At 45.0% G+C, this 22,345-nt stretch overlaps 1 protein-coding gene across 14 annotated transcripts in view; it reads right to left on the reverse strand.

Annotated features, from left to right (window-relative positions):
- Positions 1-238: 238 nt before the first annotated feature.
- ZFYVE28 (zinc finger FYVE-type containing 28) overlaps positions 239-22,345 on the reverse strand; it is a 129,647-nt gene continuing 107,540 nt past the window's right edge. For all 14 annotated transcript variants that reach the window (XM_078769947.1, XM_078769954.1, XM_078769948.1 and 11 more), the window contains 3 exons: positions 13,826-13,930; positions 11,737-11,840; positions 239-899 (listed from right to left, as the gene is read on the reverse strand). In XM_078769947.1, coding sequence (XP_078626073.1) covers positions 768-899; positions 11,737-11,840; positions 13,826-13,930 — 341 coding nt within the window. In that variant the 3' untranslated portion in view covers positions 239-767. The remainder of the gene's footprint in view (positions 900-11,736; positions 11,841-13,825; positions 13,931-22,345) is intronic.

Genomic DNA, 22,345 nt, shown 5'->3' on the forward strand with positions numbered 1-22,345 from the left:
CTGACGACGCGCCATCGCATAAGCTCCCCTGAACGTCATTCTAGGTGAGCTAAAAAAAACGAAGTCTTTCTTATGACTCGACTCAAACAGCCGACCTCCTCGACTCCGAGAGGATGATCAAACGATTACACCACCAATAATATCAGGTCTTTCGAAGTGTGAACCATTCCTTTCTTATCACTGGGCGATTTGGTCCGATGTAAATTGAAGAAACACGAAAGGGCGTGTAAAAAATAAATAAAAAGGAAGTCGTATTTATTGTTTCATTCCAGAACCAACAGAATTATCAATTGCACCAAATATACAGTAAACAACCAGCCACATTATTTATTACATCGAGCCTTTCTTTCCGATGGCGTTTCAGTTGCATGTTCATCATCATAAGCAAATGAAGTCCGTCTCAGAAAAGAAAGGTGCAGGAGAAGAGGGTTTACCTTCGTCGCTTGTTTGCAACTTCCGATACTTTGTTAGTACAAAAGTTGATTTGCGAAATAAAAGTTTTAAGTTCAGTAGAGTTTTTGTACAATATCGGGTTGGGTCAAGACCCGTACACAGTGTTACAGCTCATAATAATTAAGGATATGGAGTACTTGAGGGAGCTGCTGGAATACTTGGCAGGAAATATGGCATGACGGGTTCTTGGCCTGCCGGCAAGCCAGCTCTACCGCCAGTACAATGTAGAATTAAAAGGAATCCAAATCCAGAAGATGAGGTGCATCTCACACTCTCCTCATCCACCCAAGAGCCCTCCCAACCGACTTCCTATCTCACGTAGTAGACTGCTCACTGCAGAACGGGGTGACGTGAAAGAGGAAGCAATGCGTACAGACACGCACTGGGCGGCTTTGCCCATAGCGAGGTAGAGGAGCGGAGTGCGGAGAACAGCGGGAGCAGAAAATCTGGAAGGATAAGGAGAGGGGTATGGGGAAGTCAGGTCTCTGTTGTGTGTAGTGTAAATGGCACATGCATAAAGTACATTTTGCTTTGTCCATTGTACAAGAAATAATGTAACATAATAATCTATATAATAATGCACTTGTTTGTCCATCCGTCCATGTGTAATGCTCCTTTCCAACCATTGGTTGAACAGCTAGCTGACTCCACTCACAATTGTAACATGCAAAATTATACAGCCGCCATATTAGTGCTATAGAAAACTACATACACTACATGGCCAAAAGTATGCGGACACCCCTTATAATTAATGGATTCGGCTGTTTCAGCCACACCCATTGCTGACAGGTGTTTCAAGAGAATCAAGCACAGCCATGCAATCTCCATAAGCAAACATTGGCAGTAGAATGGGCCGTACTGAAGAGCTCAGTGACTTTCAACGTGGCACCGTCATAGGATGCCACCTTTCCGACAAGTCAGTTGGTCAAATTTCTGCCCTGCTGGAGCTGCCCCGGTCTACTGTAAGTGCTGTTATTATGAAGTGGAAACGTCTTGGAGCAACAACAGCTCAGCCGCGAAGTGGTAGGCCACACAAGCTCACAGAACAGAACTGCCGAGTGCTGAAGCGCATAGCACGTAAAAATCGCCTGTCCTCGGTTGCAATAATCACTACCGAGTTCCAAACTGCCTCTGGAAGCAACGTCAGCACAACAACTGTTCGTCGGGAGCTTCATGAAATGGGTTTCCATGGCCGAGCAGCCGCACACAAGCCTAACATCACCATGCACAATGCCAAGCGTCGGCTGGAGTGGTGTAAAGCTCGCCACCATTGGACTCTGGAGAAGTGGAAACACGTTCTCTGGAGTGATGGATCATGCTTCACAATTTGTCAGTCCGACGGACAAATCTGGGTTTGGCGGAAGCCAGGGGAACGCTACCTGCCCGAATGCAGAGTGCCAACTGTAAAGTTTGGTGGAGGAGGAATAATGGTCTGGGGCTGTTTTTCATGGTTCGGACTAGGCCCCTCAGTTACAGTGAAGGGGATCTAAGCTAAGCTGGATCTAAGCTGAATTGAATTCGGGGAGGTCACGGTTTTTCGAAGCTGTCCACGATCTTCACGCACGCTCGAAGTTAAGTAATTGTTCACAATTGTATTTTTGTCGAAACTGTATTTATCTTACGTGTGTGTACCTATAGTGTGTCCCTCGGAGGATTCTCGATGTTAATCTTTCATACCTGTATAAAATAGTCGTGTATTTCGTGCTGCGTTATTTGCAGCCTAGTTCTTGAAGCTTCCTACCTCGAGGCTTTCTTTTCTCTCAGCGGTCGATTGTGGTCCTTCTACTCTCGTTCTATCAGTTTTTTCCCCAGTCTTTTCACCTCATACTTCCTCATTTAAAATCTTAACTCAAAAAAACCCCCAAAAAACAAAAACATTTCCTTCTTTGTTCTTTTCGTTTGTTCGTTCTTCGACCACATGTTTCACCGCCATTTCACCCCCATTTTCACCCCATTCCCCAGATAGTTTTCACTGTTCAATTTTAAAATGTTTAAGCTTCCCCGTGAACTTTTCCTTTTTGCCCTGTTCAAGTGACTCGTGGTTGTTCCTCTAAGGCCCTCTCCCCGTTGGTATTTTTGTGAATACAAGATTGTTCTTCACGGTTCTGTTTAAATATGTTTAAACTTTCCCCTGCAGTTTTATTCAGTGGTATATTACAACAAGCTGTTTTTCTTCCTATTTAAAAGGCTCTTTTCAATTTCCACTTCAAAAAAAAATTCAATCTCTTATAATTCTTCCTCACTACATGCTCTAAATTCACATTCATTCCACCCCTCCTGTATCGTTCTTAAACGGATCGCTAACTTGAAAATCACAATACACCCAATTTGTTATAAATGTTCGTCGTTCATTAATCATCCACTTTCTAAACTCCCCCTTGCCCCTCACCTCCAAATCTCCCCCCTTGCCCCTCCCCTCCGAAACTCCCCCCTCACCTCTCCCCTTCAAAACACCCCCCCCAACCCAACCCCTTCAAATCCCCCCCCAGTACCATCCCTCTCCAATTCCCCTCCCCCCTCCTCCTCAAAGCTGCCTCCTCCCCACTTCGTCTCCCTTCTATCTCATACCTCCACCTCCCGCAACCTTCTACTTTCCTCTGCCCCTCCCCTCAAACAACCCCTCACCCCATCACCATCAAACCTTTCGTCCTCCTCATCCTTCCCTTTCCTGTAACTCTTCTGTAATCTCTGACCCACTATCAACAGCTCTCCCTACCTCCCCCTCTCATCCTTCATCTGACCCTACCCCTCCCCTCCCCTGCACCCGATGCTCCCCCTCTCTCCTCATTAACGGTATGGGAATCAAACATCCGGGGCCTTCGCTCAAGCCTGATTGATCTCTCCATTCAGGTTGCTTCTGACAATCCAGACTTGTTCTGCTTAACAGAACCTTTCCTTCTTCAAGAGGTCTCCGATTCCTTAATATCTCTTCCTGGTTACTCCCTCCTCCGGTATGATAGACCTGAGCCTCGTCCTGGTGGTGGGGTTGCTATCTTTATCAAAAACTCTCTTCCTCACTCTCCTTGCACTGCCCTCTCTCCACCCCACCCCCAGGAGTACTTCTGGCTACGGCTTCCTCTCCGCTCCCACCTTTTGTTCATATGTGTTCTGTGCCGTCCTCCAAATAGTGATGACTCCATTTACATTTGGCTGTCTGACAACATGGATCAAATTCTATCAACTCATCCCAACTCTCTTCCTCATATGTGGCGACTTCAACTGTCATCATGCCAGCTGGATGGGTGTGGGTTCCTCTCTCACCAGCCATGGCACCTCAGCAAAGGACTTCTGCGACTCATTGGGACTGACACAATTTGTCAATTTCCCGACCTGGATCTCAGTCAATGGAGTACCTTCTCTTCTAGACTTGCTTGTGACAAACTTCCCTGCAAATGTCTGTTGCTGCTCTTCTTCTGCTCCAATCGGTTCTTCTAATCATGTGCTTGTTAAAGTGGACATCTCTCTGGCCATTCTCAGAGAGACTCCTCAGCGCCGACGAGTCTGGCATTTCACTCAGGCTGACTGGCACTGTCTGCAAGCAGCCATCAATCATCTGGACTGGTCTCCCATCTCTACTGCCTCTGACATAAATTCTTCCTGGGAATTCTTCCAAAGCAAACTGCTCTCTCTCATGCACAGATTTATCCCATCTCGTCTTCAGTTGTATTACCCTTCCTCCCGTCCATGGTACACTGAATCTGGTGGTGAGGCAGTTGCCCTGAAACAACTTGCCTTTGCCTCTTGGAAGGCAAGTCCAACTGAAGGCAATCTCAGTTCCTTCCACCAAGCTCGGAACAAGTGTGTGTCTACCCTCAGGAGTGCCAGGAAGCACTATCTCTCCACACTCAAGAATGAACTCCTAAACCTGTCTCCTTCCTCCAAATCCTGGTGGGGTCTGGTCAAACCCGTGTCTGGTGTTTGTTCCCCCTCCATCCCCTCTCTTACCTCAAATGGCTACACAGTTGACACCGCACGTGACAAAGCTGAATGCCTCAACTCTGTGTTTGCCTCAAAATATTGTGTCCCAAACCCATCTCTCTCTGTTCCCACCTTACCCAGTCGAAACCAACTGCTCCTGGACTCTGTGTCCTTCTCTCCTGACAAGGTGGAGAAGTTTTTGTCAAACCTTGACTCTGATTCTGCAACTGGACCAGACGGCATCAGCCCACGGGTCCTAAAATCCTGGTCTGCCACTCTATCTCACCCTCTCTCAGTGCTTTTCACCCTCTCTTTTGCTCAAGGTCATCTGCCAGCATCTTGGAAATCAGCAAACATTACCGCTTTACACAAAAAATGTGCAAAAACAGATCCTGACAACTACAGACCAATCAGCCTGCTCCCAATTATCAGCAAAGTCATGGAATCCATCATTGCTTCGGATATCAAATCCTTCCTCTTCTCTAATGGCTTGATCTCCGATCATCAATTTGAATTCAGACCAGGTCATTCTACTCTGAACATGGTCCTTCTGCTGTCTCAACAATGGATGGAGGTCTTCAATGCCAAACAGGAAATCAGAGCTGTCTCCCTTGACATATCACGTGCCTTCGATACGGTCTGGCACCAAGCTCTGCTCACCAAACTCTCCTCCTAAGATATCCATGGAAATCTCCACGCATGGCTTGCGGACTTCCTCTCTGGTCGTAGTCAACGTGTGGCCCTGAATGGATTTCTCTCATCTCCCCTTCCTCTTCTGGCTGGAGTTCCCCAAGGTAGTGTTCTGGGCCCTGTGTTTTTTCTGGTCTTCATCAATGATCTCTCCGACTCTCTGGAAAATCCTCTCTATCTCTTTGCTGATGACTCCACTCTCTGCCGCTCCATTCCTCATCCCTCAGATTGGTAGTCTGCAGCCTCCTCACTCTCTGCAGACCTCGACAAATATCACAGACTGGTCAAACAAGTGGAACATGTCTTTCAATCGTGACAAATCTCACACTCTTACTATGTCTCTCCGAAAAAACCGACTGGAAAACCCTCCCATCTACTTTCTCAACAATCCTCTCCAAGAACTTCTGTCGCTCAAGCTTTTGGGTCTCACTATCTGCCATGATCTTTCTTGGGAAAACCACATTTCCAAGCTGGCCTCCAAAGCCAGTCGCCGACTGGGCATCATCCATCGTGCGAAGTCCTTTCTGGGCACTTCTGAGCTCCTCACCACATACAAGGCTTTCATCCGCAGCTCAATGGAATACTGTTCCCCCCTCTGGGCCGGTGCTCCTGCCTCACACCTAGCTCGGCTTCATGCTGTTGAAACCAAAGCTTTCAGAATCATTGGAATCTCCTGCGATGTAGCTAACTCCGAGGGCCTTTCACTCACTCACCGCAGGCAGGTTGGTGGTCCTTCTGTCTTCTATTGACTCCTCTCCAACCTTGCTCCCCCAACTCTCTCTGTGCTCTGTCCCCCAAATATTCCTATAGGTCGCACAAGATCTGCCAGCAACCCTCTTATGGTTAAACTGCCAAAATCTAGGCTCTCTGCTCACCTTCACTCTTTCATTCCCCTTTTCTCCCGCCTCTGGAACAAACTCCCCCACTCCCTTCAATCCCACTCCTCCCCCCAGGTCTTTAAAACACCTGTTCACCACCATCTCTTGTCTTCCCCCATCCAAAACCTTGATCTTTTCGACCCCCGCTAATTCACCCCAGATACATATTTTTGAAATTCCAACTTCTTTCCTGGAAGTCCTTGCAGTGTCCATATGTTTTATACCTCTCCCACCTCCCCCAAAGCCCTCTCCCTCCCACATTTCTCTCGATGTCCCTGCTCTCAAATGTTGCGTTTGTGTCCTCTTCACCCTCTCTCCCCATCTTGTCTACGCCTCCCCTTATTTTGTGTTTTATGTGGCGGTTTGACTTTTTGTGTGATCAATGTTAGCTCTTTCACGAGCCTCAATCTTGTACACAAAAAAAAGAAAAAAAAGAAAAAAGAAATAACGCTACAGCATACAATGACATTCTAGACCATTGTGCGTTTCCAACTTTGTGGCAACAATTTGGGGAAGGCCCTTTCCTGTTTCGGCATTACAATGCCCCCGTGCACAAAGCGAAGTCCATACAGAAATGGTTTGTTGAGATCGGTGTGGAAAAACTTGACTGGCCTGCACAGACCCCTAACCTCAACCCCATCGAACACTTTTGGGATGAATTGGAATGGCGACTACGAGCCAGGCCTATTCGCCCAACATCAGTGCCTGGCCTCACTAATGCTCTTGTGGCTGAATGGAAGCAAATCCCCACAGCAATGTAAAATAACCAAAGTGACTGTTAAAAGGATCAGCACATATCAAAAGGTTGGAGCTAATAGGCGTCACGGGCTTTGTGCAAGCCATAAGACGTATAGACCTCAGGCTTCAGGCCTCTCGTGTCAACCTATGGGCAATTTGGAATTTGGAATATTGGAATTTGGAATATTGGAATTTATCTGAGCTATTTAACCATGATGTATTATATACCAACGGAAAAAAGTTCCTGTGCATCATTTACACCTATGTGAAATGAGAAATCAATATCAATATTTTGTGTTTGATAAACGTGAAATCGACATGAGAATGTCAACACATGTGCAAGATATGTCTCCAGAGGCTCGAAGACGGGTGCAGTCAAAATTCAGCTGACAGCTTAATATCTGGTGTGACCACCATTGCATTGACACGCGCTTGGCAACGGCGCCTCATTGAGGACACAAGATGGTCGAAGAAGGCTTGAGGGATGTCATTCTAGATCTAAATTAAGGCCTGCCGCAGTTGGGCCAACGTAGACAGCTGGTTTTGAAGACTGCACAATCGTCGTTCCATTTCATCCCACACATTTTCGATGGGAGAAAGATTAAGTGAAACAAGTGGCCAGGGGAGTATGGGAAAGTTCTGTTGTGCAATCAGCAACCGCCCGTGCGACGTGAGGGCACGATTTATCCTGTCGAAGTGTGATGCGACATCCATGAACCTGCATGAACAGGAGGACGTAAGGACAGAGAACTTCGTCATGGTACCAAATACCTGTCAAATTGCCGTTAATGATCTCCGTGCACAAAGCACGGATTAGGTGATGTGCGGTGATGCCACCTTAAACCATCAATCTTCCACCACTGAACAACGAACGTTGCACAACACATGCGTCAGCGTAACGTTCCCGTTGATAAACGCAACAACGTTCATCACGACTGTCGAAATGGAACCTTGACTCACCTGTAAAGGGTATAGTAGCCCATTCTAGTCTCCTGAACCTCAAACGTTGTCTATACCAAACTAGGCAGGTATGTTATGTTGATGCAGTGGCAACAAAATCAGACTCACTGCTGGTCGTCGTGGTCGGATGTCATGCTCGCGTAACCGATTCATGACAGTTCTGGCACCGATTGGTCACAAGACAGATGCTGTGAGCTGTCAAACTTGCTGTCTGGAACAAATTCCTAAGATGCACCAACCAGATATGGTTATCCTGCCAACGTGACGTCACACATGGTCACCAAGAATGTGGACGGTCTCTGATGTTGCCAGTTTGTTGATAATGTCTCCAGAGTGAATGTATGGAGTTCCAATGAACACCAAAACACCTAGCCACAATGTTTTGTGGCATTTCTGTCTCAAGGTGGAGAAGTTTCTGTCAAACCTCGACTCTGATTCTGCAACTGGACCAGAGGGAATCAGCCCACGGGTCCTAAAATCCTGCTCTGCCGTTCTTTCACACCCTCTCTCTATTCTCTTCACCCTCTCTTTTGCTCAAGGTCATCTGCCATCTGCTTGGAAATCAGCCAACATTACCGCTTTACACAAAAAAGGTGCAAAAACAGATCCTTGCAACTACAGACCAATCAGCCTGCTCCCAATTATCAGCAAAGTCATGGAATCCATCATTGCTTCGGATATCAAATTCTTCGTCTTCTCCAATGGCTTGATCTCTGATCATCAATTTGGTTTCAGACCAGGTCACTCTACTCTAGACATGCTGCTTCTGCTGTCTCAACAATGGATGGAGGTCCTCAATGCCAAACAGGAAATCAGAGCTGTCTCCCTTGACATATCACGTGCCTTCGATACAGTCTGGCACCCCGCTCTGCTCACCAAACTCTCCTCCTATAGTATCCATGGAAATCTCCTCACATGGCTTGCGGACTTCCTCTCTGGTCATATTAAACGTGTGGCCCTGAATGGATTTCTCTCATCTCCCCTTCCTGTTCAGGATGGAGTTCCCCAAGGCAGTGGTCTGGGCCCTGTGCTTTTTCTGGTCTTCATCAATGATCTCTCCGACTCGCTGGAAAATCCTCTCTATCTCTTTGCTGATGACTCCACTCTCTGCCGCACCATTCCTCATCCCTCAGATCGGCAGTCTGCAGCCTCCTCACTCTCTGCAGACCTGGACAAAATCACAGACTGGTCAAACAAGTGGAACATGTCTTTCAATCCTGACAAATCTCACACTCTTACGTTGTCTCTCCGAAAAGACCGCTGGACAACCCTCCCATCTACTTTCACAGCAATCCTCTCCAAGAAGTTCTGTCAATCTCTTGGGTCTCACAGTCTGCCATGATCTTTCCTGGGAAAAACACATTTCCAAGCTGGCCTCCAATGCCAGTCGCCGACTGGGCATTCTCCATCGAGTGAAGTCCTTTCTTGGCACACCGAGCTCCTCACCACAAACAAGGCTTTCATCCGCAGCTCAATGGAATACTGTTCTCCCCTCTGGGCCAGTGCTCCTGCCTCACACCTAGCCCAGCTTCACGCTGTTGAAACCAAAGCTTTCAGAATCATTGGAATCTCCCGCGATGAAGCCAAGTGCGAGGGCCTTTCACTCACTCAACGCAGGCAGGTAGGTGGTCTTTCTGTCTTCTACCGACTTCTGTCCAGCCTAGCTCCCCCCAGCTCCATCTGTGCTCTGTCCCCCAAATATTCCTACAGGTCGAGCAAGATCTGCCAGCAACCTTCTTCTGGTGAAATTTCCAAAATAAAGACTCTCTGCTCACCTTCACTCTTTCGTTCCTCTTTTCTCCTGCCTCTGGAACAAACTCCCTCACTCTCTTCAATCCCACTCCTCCCTCCAGGTCTTTAAAACAGCTGTTCAGCACCATCTCTTATCTTCCCCCATCCAAAACCTTGATCTTTTCTACCCCCGTTAATTCACCCCAGATCCACTTTTTTGAAATACCAACGTCTTTCCTGGAAGTCCTAGCAGTGTCCATGTGTTTTATACCTCTCCCACCTCCCCCCCCCCTTCCCATGCCTCTTCTTCGCAAGCCCTCTGCCTCCCACAGATCTCCCAATGTCCCTGTTCTCTGCTGTTGTACTTGTGTGCTTCCCTCTCTCTCCCCATCTTGTCTCCTGCTCCCTTTATTGTATGACGTCATAGAACATTAACGGCAAACGATTGCAGAGCAGTATGTTTTGTGTGTCAGTTTTTTTTGGTGATTAATGTTAGCTCTTACACGAGCCTCAATCTTGTATACAAAAAAAAAAAAGCATGCCAATATAACTTTTCGACGGTCATTTTCGGTAAGGTGTGGCATCACGTTTACGACGTTTGGACCTCAATAAAAATGTTTTTAAAACTGGGATGGTTCACCAAATCGTGCTGCATTGCAATTTGCTCAGTACAACGTGTAGCACTGTCACGTGACTCAGTACACTTGTCAGGCAATTTGTGCGTGGAGATTCAGATATTCACGGGCAAACTGGGGAACGTGTTAAGACAGGTTGATTGACCAATATATTGCTTGGGTACATGTCAGTATCATTTTGTGGAATTTTTACAGTGCACAGAACTCTTTTCCGTTAGTGTATATGCACATAAGCTGAGGGCATGTTTTTGCTTCAACCTCGGATTGTTTTTTTTTTTTTCATGAGCGATTGAGGCAGCGGTCTGTTGCCGATACTCCACCCAAATAACTGTGTGGCATTCTCTCAAGCAAGGACCTTTACCGTGGAGGTTCCGCATGTCCCTGTTAATCTTAATAATAATACGCTTGTCCATGTGTCTGTCTGGCTCTTTGTACCATTCTGTTCCACCCATTGGTTGGACAGTTCACCTGACTCCACCCACAATTTACACTTGGAAAAAAAAAAATCATACGGTCGCCATGTTGTTGCTTACTGCTATACGAAGTCAAAGACATCTTCGGAACTGTCATATTCACAATCAACATGCCGTCCCTACAAGTTTTCTCTACACTGTAAAACGACCAAAGCAACAGTTAAAAGGATGCTGGGCCTTGTGAAGATAGGCCTCAACAATCGAGGCAGTGGTCTGTTGCCTTATACACTACCCAAATAACTATGTAGCATTCTCTCAAGCAGGGCTGAAACTCAGGCCATGACATTATAAAGGGCTTTGTCCGAGGTCATTATTTACTTTTGACATTATGTATATATATGCATCAGGAAGAAGATAATCGGTTTTGGGTCGTGTATTGGCACAATTAACCTGCTCATGGTCACATGTCTTTTCTGCATATCTTGCGGGATTGTGAGTTGGACAGGCAAAAGTGACGGGTTGGGAGGTCATTTGAAGACTTTTAGTGAGGAGGGGGTTGACGCTTTAAGGTTGGGAGGTGGCGGGAGAGGACTTTGGGTTGGAAGGCGGGAGATCAGGACTTGGGGTTTGTGAGGAGGGGGAAGGGGAAGAGTCGAGGACTTGAAGTCGCATTTTACATTGTGCAGATTTTCCGCAGGTCCCTGCTAGTATAATATTATACAAGTTGCTGTTACAAGGAACTTCAAGACGAGAGGCTATTCGGCTCATCAAACCTGCACAGTGGTGGCAAACATATGGTTGTTTGTCCTTGCTCAAACCTTTATAAATGCTAGGCCACAAGCAAGGAAGCAGCATATACCATTTGTAGGTCTTTGGTATTATTCGGTCTGGGTTTGAACCGCTGACCTCACAGACTCAGAGCAAATGCTCCAACCATTACACCACTGAGTGTGATGAAGACTAATTATTGAGGTCTCACGTGAGGTGCAATGGGAATGGAGGCAACAATGCCAAACCAGTATTAAACCATCATGATATTTTCAAAGGTGTGCCAAGATGGCAAAGGTTTAGCGATCTTGATGGAAATTGGAGATGTGACAATACGCAAGGCCCACAGATGCTATGCCAGGAACATAAAGCTGACTGATAAAGAGCTTTGGTCAAGCTTATAGCCTTTTCCAATAAGCAGTGAGAAAAAGTCACTTGGAATTATACAGAGGTTAGGGAAAATTAAATAATTTGAGAAAAACCATAAGTATGTAAAACATAAAAAGGAATATTGTAATTGTCAGGGAATGAAAGCCAGGAAGCAAATGGTACCTTTCCACAGTTCCTGCAGTGGTGTTTACGCCTGATGACCGTGAATGGAGAACAGCAAGCTGCACACTCGTTGCACTCCTCGTCTGGAACCCACTCGGGTGGTACTGTGCACATAGCATAATGCATAGTCCTTTATTTCGGGTGAAACTTCACACAGACTTTGTTTTGTTTTGTACGTGATTAGCTGGTTTGATGGATCACTACACCAATAAGATTTGCAGAGGATTATACAAACTGGAAGAAAGACCCCACAGACCTCCTGGACCTCCCCAAGAAAGACCTCCTGGACAGAACACGATATAGATAGGAAGGCACGGATATAGGACCCGCAGTGGCCACGTCACTACCTGCATGGGTTAATCCCTGAACCCCACATAATCATCACGCAGAGCACTGTGCAGTAGCACAGTCAGGTTTTCATTATTGTATTGTCGCGTGATTCCCCTCGGTCAATACCGGAAAATCACGGATAGCAATCGAGCTTAATGAGGCGACGATCAATGGCGGATTTGACTGGGCAAGAACGGGGCAATATGCGCGGGGCAAGAACGAAAGAAGAAGAAGCAGCGAGATTTACCTCACGGTCCGCGCGCGCCAGCGTCTTCACCCTGTGGAAATTAACTCACGAACGAAAACGGAATTATGTACAAAATGAATATTTATTACACGGAAACCGATAACAAGGAACGTGTCGGTAAAAACTGAACCCCTCTAATGGAGCGCTCCCATACTGAATTCGACTACAGGACAAATGGAAAGGATAAATAAAGCAATCGTCGTGGTGCATGTGTGGTGCATGTGTGGTGCATCTTATCTTTCTGGTGGTGTAGCGTCCGTCAGGAATTGTCGGGCTTGAGCACCATCGTCCGACGCAGGCCTTCCCGTGCCTCTGTTCACCAGGCCTCGATGCGTCCTCGCTCGTGCTTCCCTAGGCCCACGTACGCCGCTGCCGGCAGGCCTTGCGTCCCTGTGCGATCGCCCGCGAGGTCACGTGCGTAAACGCCGGGCAAGAGGATCGTCGGCGCTCCAACGTCTCTCCAACGTCAACAAGCAAGGCAATCTCCGGATCGCAAGGGAAGAGGTCCAAACGGAGAGAAAGGAAAGGGTAGAAAGGGGGTCCAGGCAGGAAGGAAGCCAAAACGAGAAGAACGAAATGCCGGCGAGCGAGTCGTTTTATCGCTAGTCGTCTGATGTCAGCTCTCTCTCCCTGCCAATCAGTGCGTCGCTTCTTTGTGGTCTTTCGTGCCTTCCTCACGTCCCGGCGCTTCTCCTCCAATGAGTGCGTCGCTTGTTGGTAGTGTTTCGCACCCTCTGCACTGATTGGCCGAGCATCTCGCACCTTTGGTGTCCGTGTCATCGTTCGGGGGCCAATCAGTGTGGCACGTCCATCACCTTCCTTCCTCTCCAATCAGCGACCTGCTTCCCACTCGCCCCTCCCCGTTGTCAATCAGGAGTCCTTGAGGCGTGGCTATTGCCTGCCTGTTCAATGTTTGCTCATCATGCCGGCATTGTGCGCGGCCGCTTCCGGTCTGTTCGTCCGTAAGTCATTGTGGCGGCGGAGGAATTTAATTAATGTGGTGCTCTATTGGGCCTAGCTAATGTATGTGATATGTTGCCATAAGGGACACTGGAATGATCACAGAGGGGACGACACACCGGGGAATTAGCATAAACCCTAGAATTACTTAACATGCCCCATTCCTCGTAATGGGGATGAAGATACACCTTAATCCGACAAACCGGGCTAGACAGGTCCCTGACTTATGTACATCGAGACGATTCTTCTTCTTCGTGACATCGGAGCACCTACCTATGCAGATCTACCTAAATCTATATATCACCCTACCCCACCGACATAAGAGTATAGATGAATCAGTAGATGTAGGTTTGAGGCAAATTGTTAAATCCTTAATAATGTAACAAGAATACTGTACAACATAAAATTATACGACACAGACATTATCAAAATTGATAATGATTGTATAACTTTGTAAAGATGCGGGTAAGAAATATACGTATTGACTTCTAGGTTGTGGGATGACTTGGGCGGAACCATCCGAAAAAAGCTGGTTGTGCTATTCTACCGTACCTTCAAACTCTCCTGGTCGTTTCTTCGACACGGCATCAGTTGTAGAGATCAAGTCGTGGCACAGCGCACAGTCCTCAAGATAAATATCTTGCAATACTTCGTTGGCTGTATGCACACACAAACAGAACCGAGCAAAACAAATAAACAATAATGACAAATGAAAAAGTTCTCTTTTTTTGTCTCAAGTTTATCCAATTCATCAACTCCAAGGTAGATGCAACTATACTGACATCATGACTCTACTCAAACATGCTTTCTCTCCTTATTTTGAAATTTTCTCAGACTTGAACAGCAAGATCTTGGGATCCAAGCATAATGGAGGACGTTACTTTGCAGTAAGTAGATTGTGTAGTACCAGGGTTGGCTAACACCGATATCTTGTTTGCACATAGGCTACTGTCACAAGCGTGGGAAATTGGGGGGGGTAACCATGTGCAGAAATAAAATATCAAAGCTGATGACAAGATGTACAAAAGTTCAGTTGTATCTTCTACAGGTTCCGGAATGGCTATTCCAGCCGAACCTCAAAGCCTTAATCGAGCTCTCTCTCTCTCCTCAAACACACCGTTTCATGGCGCCATGGCGTACATTATACTCTGCAAACAAAAATGAAAATTTTAATAATAATGGCAGAAATTGAATAAAATGAAAATATTTTATTGGGATGCTTGATTCAGTTACCAACACCTTAGTGTGGTGCTGTAGTTTGCATATTACAATGACTCAAAGAGCGATACTAGCGATACCCATGCTGGGAGGGTCAAATAGTAGGAATAAACTAGAGCAATGCGACTGTGTCACCAATATGCCTCTGCATAGTCCCACAACGGGTAGATGCCCTCATTCATTTTCCTAAAAATAAACAAGTTTGATTTAAATCCCTTCAGCTGTTTTCGAGTACCACATTTTCACCAGCCACGACAGGTTTCACATCGATCGGTGAAGCAGTTTCTTTTAAATATCGGCTTTCAAGCTAATATATCTGCCATACCACATGACATAAGACCTTTAAAATGTACACTCTGCATATGTATGGGTAGGGGATCACGTTTGTGAAGTTTCGTGTTGATCGGATAAGGTTCGTTTTTCTATCCAAGATGGCTGCCAAATCACGTGACCCTACGACGTCATCATTTAAAAACTATATACAACAATGGTGTTAGATGATATTTGTAAAATGTTGTATTGATAGGGTAAGCGGTTTCAAAGATATAATTATTTAATATTTTCTTTCAATCTAATATGGCTGCCACACCATGTAACCAATGATGTTTTCGTGATCATCTTTTAATCGCTATGCCTAGTCAATGACACACGTAAAGTTTCGAGTCAATTGATTTTGTGGTTTGGGAGAAAATGTTTTTTCAAGGTTTTAGATTAAATCCAATATGGCTGCCAAACCATGTGACCAATGATGTCATAAATTTAATATTTCAATACAAATGGGTCAAAGATCATGTGCATGCAATTTCAGATTTTTAGGATAAGGAATTCGATTAAAACATTTTTGGCAGGTATACAACTTCACCTATGTCATCATTATCATGCTTTTGTTCCCCATTGGGAGTACTTCACAATGTGCCAAGTTTCAAATTTTTCCATTCAGTGGTTTCCGAGGAATATATTTTTAATTATTTGCGTTTAATCAATTATTTGCGTTTTTTGGCTGCTGATGAAATGATTTGCGTTTAATTTTGCGTTTAATTATTCACAGATGGCTGCCATATCACGTGACCTATGATGTCACAATTATCATAAAAACATTCTACATGGGTGTCACTCCTACCCTGAAAGTTTCATCTCAATTGGACATATGGTTGCTGAGAAAAACGAGGTTTAGCCCGTATGGACAACCCGAAAACATAATGCCTCCGGCCGGCCACCTTCGGGGACGGAGACATAAAAAAAAGAAAAGGGTTCTCTCGCCAACCTGCATTTGAAAGCGTGGAAAGCATGTCAAACCCCCTCAATATTTTTATTTTTCCATGAAAAAAATCGAAGCTCATGAAAGAGCGAGGTGACAGAGGGCAAAAAGGCAATGACAGGACTGGCACTGACACAAATGGACAGAACAAGAAAGTAACTAGAACGGTACTCGGTAGAGCGCTTACCTCCGCCAGGCTGAAAAGTTTACGTTTTGTATCCCACTGATAGGCTTGATCTGGATTCGGACCTGAACCAAAATCGAATCGGCTGGTTATTGTCACCGAACCAACTCGTCCACCAAGTTTAGTTATAACTTGTCCATAACTTTTTTTAAATATCATGTTATATATCGCTTTTCATCCGATCAATGGTGAAGAATCACTTAGAAATTAAATTACTCTCGTATCCGAATCCACATTCAGATCTTTACCAAAATCGAATCGATTAGTCTTTGTCAGACACCCAACCTGTCCATCAAGTTTAGTCCAAATCCGTCCACAACTTTTTGAGATATCCTGCTATGTATAGTTTTTGGCCCTATCTCCCAATGGCGAAGAATCACTTTAAAAATTCTAGTAGCCGGATCCGAATCTTCACCAAAATCTAATAATTTCGTCCTGGTCACATACGCTACCTCTCCGCCAAATTTCGTTCAAATCCGTCGACAACTTTGTTGAGACATCTTGTTCATAAACAAACAGACAAACATATTTTGAACCACCTTCAGTGGCGGACGTAACAAACAGACAGGGGTGAAAACATAACCTCCAGCCACCTTCGGTGGCGAAGGTAATAAACAAGCAGAAAAAAGAGGGGTGGGGACATAGTAATCTGCAAGTAACAGGGTGGGGTAAGTAGGGTTAGTAGAGGGAGAAAACATCGAAGGTTGAGAAGGGGAATAAAAGAGATTGTGGTGCACAGCTTGCTTGAAGCCCTAGAAGGACGAGTGCGATTGAACCACCTCCAAGAACATGTGAGGACAGTTCAAAAAACCGTAAAAAAGAACAAAAGATTTGAGGTGTGTAGCAAGCCTGGATTTTGGAAGTTTAACCTGGAAGGCTTTACTGGAAGAACGCATGCATCCTCGAGTTTTTGGATTGAGGATCGGAGGGCTGATAGAGCAGAAGGAGCTAGACAGGAGGTAAATATCAATGACCACTGATCTGTCTGTGCTGAAAACACAACAAGCCTTGTCCATCGGTCTCATCACAAGAGATGTCAATAATGTTTATAGCTTTGATTCCACAGAATTCAGGAGACCGATTTTATGCTGGTAAACCACCCCATAAGGGAGAACAGTACACCACTGAGCTACGGATAAAGGTTTTTCAGTGAATGACTGGGAATGCCGTTGGACATCAAGTCTGAGACTGGCTTTGGAGACCAGCTTTGCTACATGGTCAGCCCAGAAGAGGTCGTGGCTTACAGTGAGCTGGAGAAGTTTAAAAGAATGAACTGACCATGGATATAGATAGGTAGATTAGTTTGATGGTCCTTCTGGAGTGATAGGATGAGAATGTGAGATTTCACCATGACTGAAAGACTTGTTACATGTATCAGACTGGCATATAAACTATTCTAGTAGAGATGGATGCAGCTGCTGTCCGGCTGTGATAGGGGCACTACAGTGCCTTCAGAAAGTGTGCACACCCCTCGACTTTTTCACATTTTGTTGTGCTACAGCCTGAATTTGAAATGGATTAAATTTAATTTTTTTTTGTCACCGATCTACACAAAATACCCCATACTAAAGTGAAACCATGTTTTCATAAATTTCTACAAATTTATTGAAAATTAAGTACACAAATATCTAGTTTACAAAAGTATTCAGCCTTGCCTCCCTCCCCAAAAAAATCCCCCTCCCTCCCCGAGTCAATATGTAGAAGTGCCTTTGGCAGTGATTACAGAATCGAGTCTTCTTGGGTATGTCTGCATCAGCTTTACAAATCTGCATTTGGGGAGTTTCTCCCATTCTCCCTTGCAGATTTGCTCAAGCTCTGTCGAGTTGGATGGGGAGCGTCGGTGAACACCAACCTTCTAGTCTTTCCACAGATGCTCAATAGGATTCATGTCTGGGCTTTGGCTGAGCCACTCATTGACTTTCACGTTCTTGTTCTGAAGCCATTCCATTGCTGTTTTGTCTATATGCTTGGGGTCATTGTCCTGTTGGAAACGTAAATCCCTGCCACAGGTCTTTTGCACTCTGAAGCAGGTTCCCCTCAAGGATTTTCCTGTTTTTGGCTCCAATCATTGTTCCCTCTATCCTTACAAGTCTTCCAGTCCCTGCTGCTGAAAAGCATCCACATAAGATGATGCTGCCACCACCATGCTTCACGGTAGGGATAGTATTAGATGGATGATGAGCTGTGCTCGGTTTCTACCAGACGTAGCGCTTTGCATTCAGGACAGAGTTCAATTTTCATCTCATCATGCCACATAATATTTTGCCTCATGCTCTCAGAGTCTTTCATGTGCCTTTTAAAAACTCCAGGCGTACCGTCATGTGACATGTGCTGTCACCTTCCGTATTCTTTCCATTTCCGAATGATGGAGCCCACTGCACTATTGGGAACATTCAACACTCCATGAATTACTTCCCCGGATCTACACTACCGGTTAAAACTTTTAGAACACCTCAATTTTTCCAATTTTTATTGAAATTTAAGCAATTCAAGTCCAGTGAATAACCTGAAATGGTACAAAGGTAAGCAGTCTGCTCGAGGTTTAAAAAAAAGTTTAGGTTAGCAAAAACGGGAAAATAATGTAAATTGCACAGTTATATTGTAAAAAGGCCTTCTTCAGAGAACAAGTAATGGGTTAACAACTTACAACAGTTCTGCAGCAATGTAAGTAAATTAAGCCTTGAAAGTTGATGCAAACAATTCCTACAGGTGTCCCAACCTCTGCTGATTACTTGATTACAAACCCCCTGTCTGCATAAAAGCAGTATTGGAACAGACTGTTATAACACCCTCTGAAGCATTATTTTAACAATATTGCACTGCAGGAAGTAGTATATTGCTATTATAATGGCGAGAAAAAGGCAATTAACAAAGGAAGACAGACAGACCATTATAACCCTGAAAAGTGTCGGTCTTTCCTTTAGAGAAATTGCAAAGAAAGCCAAGGTGTCAGTGAGTACAGTTTCCTACACCATCAAAAGGCACTTGGAAACTGGAGGAAACTCTGACAGGAAGAGGTCTGGCAGACCCAAAGCCACAACAGAATCAGAAGACAAGTTTCTGAGAGTCAACAGCTTGTGTGATAGGTGGCTCACAGGACAACAGCTTCAAGCACAGCTTAACACTGGTCGAAGTAAGCAAGTCTCAGTTTCAACTGTGAAGAGAAGACTTCGAGCTGCAGGTTCGACAGGTCGAGTGGCAGTAAGAAAGCCATTGCTAAGATGGCAAAATAAGAAAAAGAGGCTTCCCTGGGCCATGAAGCACCGCCAGTGGACTACTGAAGACTGGAAGTAGGTCTTATGGACCGATGAATCAAAATTTGAAATCTTTGGTTCATCACGCAGGGTTTTTGTACGCCGTCGAGTAGGCGAAAGGATGGTTCCTCAGTGTGCGACACCAACTGTCAAACATGGAGGAGGAAGCATGATGGTCTGGGGCTCTTTTGCTGGATCCAGAGTCGGCGACTTGCACAGAGTGACTGGCACCCTGAACCAAAAGGGCTACCACAGCATTTTGCAGCACAATGCAATACCCTCTGGTATATGCCTAGTTGGTCAGGGGTTCATCCTACAGCAAGATAATGACCCTAAACACACCTCCAGGCTATGTCAAAACTACCTTCGAGGAAAAGAACAAGACGGTAGGCTTCAAATCATGGAATGACCAGCACAGTCTCCAGACTTAAACCCCATCGAGCTGGTTTGGGATGAACTGGACAGAAGGGTGAAAGCAAAGAAACCTACAAGTGCAACACATTTGTGGGAACTTCTGCAAGTGTTGGGAGGAACTTCCCGAACAATATTTGATTTCCATTGTAGAAAGAATGCCACGAGTGTGTTCAGCGGTTATATCTGCAAAAGGTGGCTACTTTGCTGAGTAAAAAAAAAAAAAAAAAACCTTTAGAGGCCATTTTTCCCCGCAAAGCGGGGGTTGGCCTTTTTCGGGGACTGTGGTTGTTGTTGTTTTTTGGTCCCCTTTTTGAAGCAATGTTTTACGGCCGGATGCCCTTCCTGCCGCCAACCCTTTTTGTCGCCTTTTTACGACAAGCAGGGAATTACCAGTGAACTGGTACTCAATTAGCCGACCTCGGAAGGATGACAGGCTGAGTCAACCCCCCTGGCGTTAATTCAGCGATCGACCGGGATTCGAACCCAGGATCCTTGGATCCTAAGCTGGCACCAGAGCCGCTAGCCCAACACCAGGCTGAGTGTCAAAAACTCAAGACTGAGTCAAAAATTTAAATTAAATTTTGTTAAACAAAATGATTCTATGATTTTTTTATTATCTCCAATTGTTTATTTGTTCTATGCTTAATTTCAGAGTACATTGAGACAATAAACTGCGTAAATTTCAATAAAAACTGGAAAAACTGAGGTGTTCTAAAACTTTTGACCGGTAGTGTGTGCTTTCTCACAATTCTATCTTGGAGTTCTTTGGACAGTTCATTGGACTTCATGGAGGAGTTTCTGCTCTAACATTCACTGTCAACTGTGGGACCTCATATACAGAGGTGTGTTTCTTTCTAAATCATGTCCAATCAATTGAATTGGCCACACGTGGACTCCAAGCAAGTTGCAGAGGCATCTCATGGATGATCACAGGAAATTGCATGCACATCAGCACAATTTGGAGTGTCACAGCAAAGGGGTTTAATAATTATTGACTCAAAACATTTCAGCTTTTCATTTTTAATTAATTTGTCAAAAATACTTTTTAAAAATCCACTTTGACGTTGTGGGTGGGGTATTATGTGTAGATCAGTGACAAAAATGTCAATTTATTCCATTTTAAATTCAGTAACGCAACAAAATGTGTTAAGTCAAGGGGTGTGAATACCTTTTGACAGGGAAAAGTCTGCAAAAAGGAAGGGGGTTTTCGACAGGTCGTTTATATTGATGAGGAACAAGACTGAGCCCAACTTACTGCCATGGGACACTCTAGCTTCCACTGGGAGAGAAAACAGGATTCCATCGATAGCAATGCTGGGAGAGAAGAGAGGATTCCATCGATAGCAATGCATGAACTGCACGAGTAGAGGAAATCAGAAAGCCAGGTGTGAAGATGGCCTTGTATGCCGCAGACAGTGAGCTTCGCATGCAGAGCAGAATGTCAGACTAGGTCACATGCCTGAGATATGTCCAGCGACATAGTCCTGACATCCTGTTTGAGATTCCAGGCCTCAATTTAGTTTGAGCTTGGACATGTCCCATTCTGAAAGATAGCCCTCAGTTCACAGGAGCTTTCAAATTGCTGGCCAAGAATCATTCAGGATACGAAGACAGCAGATGGTGGCAAGGTGCTAAGAGTTTCTGGCTTAGACTCATCTCCCAATGGACACTGGACCTAGGCATACTAAGTTGATCCAGCCTTTTCAGTGAAGAATACCTTGGAAGAACACACCATTATATGCAACGTTATTGTAGTTGGTGAAGGTCGACAAAAAAGGAGACCAGGGAAACAACGGAGACCAAATGAAGGAGATCAAAAGGAGGAGGCCAATGGGAGGATACCAAAGGGAGGATACCAAAGGGAGGAGACCAAAAGGAGGAGACCATTAATTGCATTTTCAAAATAAAACCTAAAATAAGGGGCACCTGCTCTACACAAGGGACAAAGAAAAAGAAAGTAACAGGAGTAGAGTCAGAATCCTGATAATAACTGAGAAGGCTTGAAATGAAGTTACTAACAGTAGCACATTGATCTAAGGCTCCAAGAAGAGCTTGTGCACTAATCACATGCACGACAGACATTAGTCGACATCAGTGTACTCTAATGTGAAATGCAAGGTCTTTCGTTAAAAAAACAAAAAACATAGGGGCAATACCCCTGGCGCTCACCTGGTGGAATAAACAGTATACTCCACTGACTAAAGGTATTTTAAAGCAATTAATTTTGTTGCTAGAAGACAGGGCAGCATGTAGAATCATACGAACATAATCATAAGACTTTAAACAAACAAAAACTATTTTGGGGGGCAACCCCCATAGACCCCTAAAGGGGCAGATTGTTTTTAATGCCGTGAACAAACTTTGGGACATCAAGGGTGATGAAGGTTGTGGTGAAGTTTCATCGAAATCATGTGTGTACTTTCAAAGAAGAAAGCAAATATCTATTTTGGGAGGTCAAACCTGGACCCACCTTGACCCGGATAGACCTAGACCCCCTATAAACCTGGACTTCGATTCGACCCCTTATACTTCGATGTTCTTAGTGCCGTGAACAAACTTCGGTACATCATGGGCGATGAAGGTTGTGGTCAAGTTTCATCGAAATAGTGTTTGTAGTTTCAGAGGAAAAAGCAAATATCTATTTTGGGGGAAGGGGGGGGGGGGGAAACCTATATCCACTTTGACCCCCAGTAGACCCCCTTAGACCCAGATGTTTTTAGTGCCGTGAACAAACTTTAGTCACA

Source organism: Myxine glutinosa, chromosome 1, assembly GCF_964187855.1.
Source record: "Myxine glutinosa chromosome 1, kmMyxGlut1.1, whole genome shotgun sequence".
Taxonomy (NCBI): Eukaryota; Metazoa; Chordata; class Myxini; order Myxiniformes; family Myxinidae; genus Myxine; species Myxine glutinosa.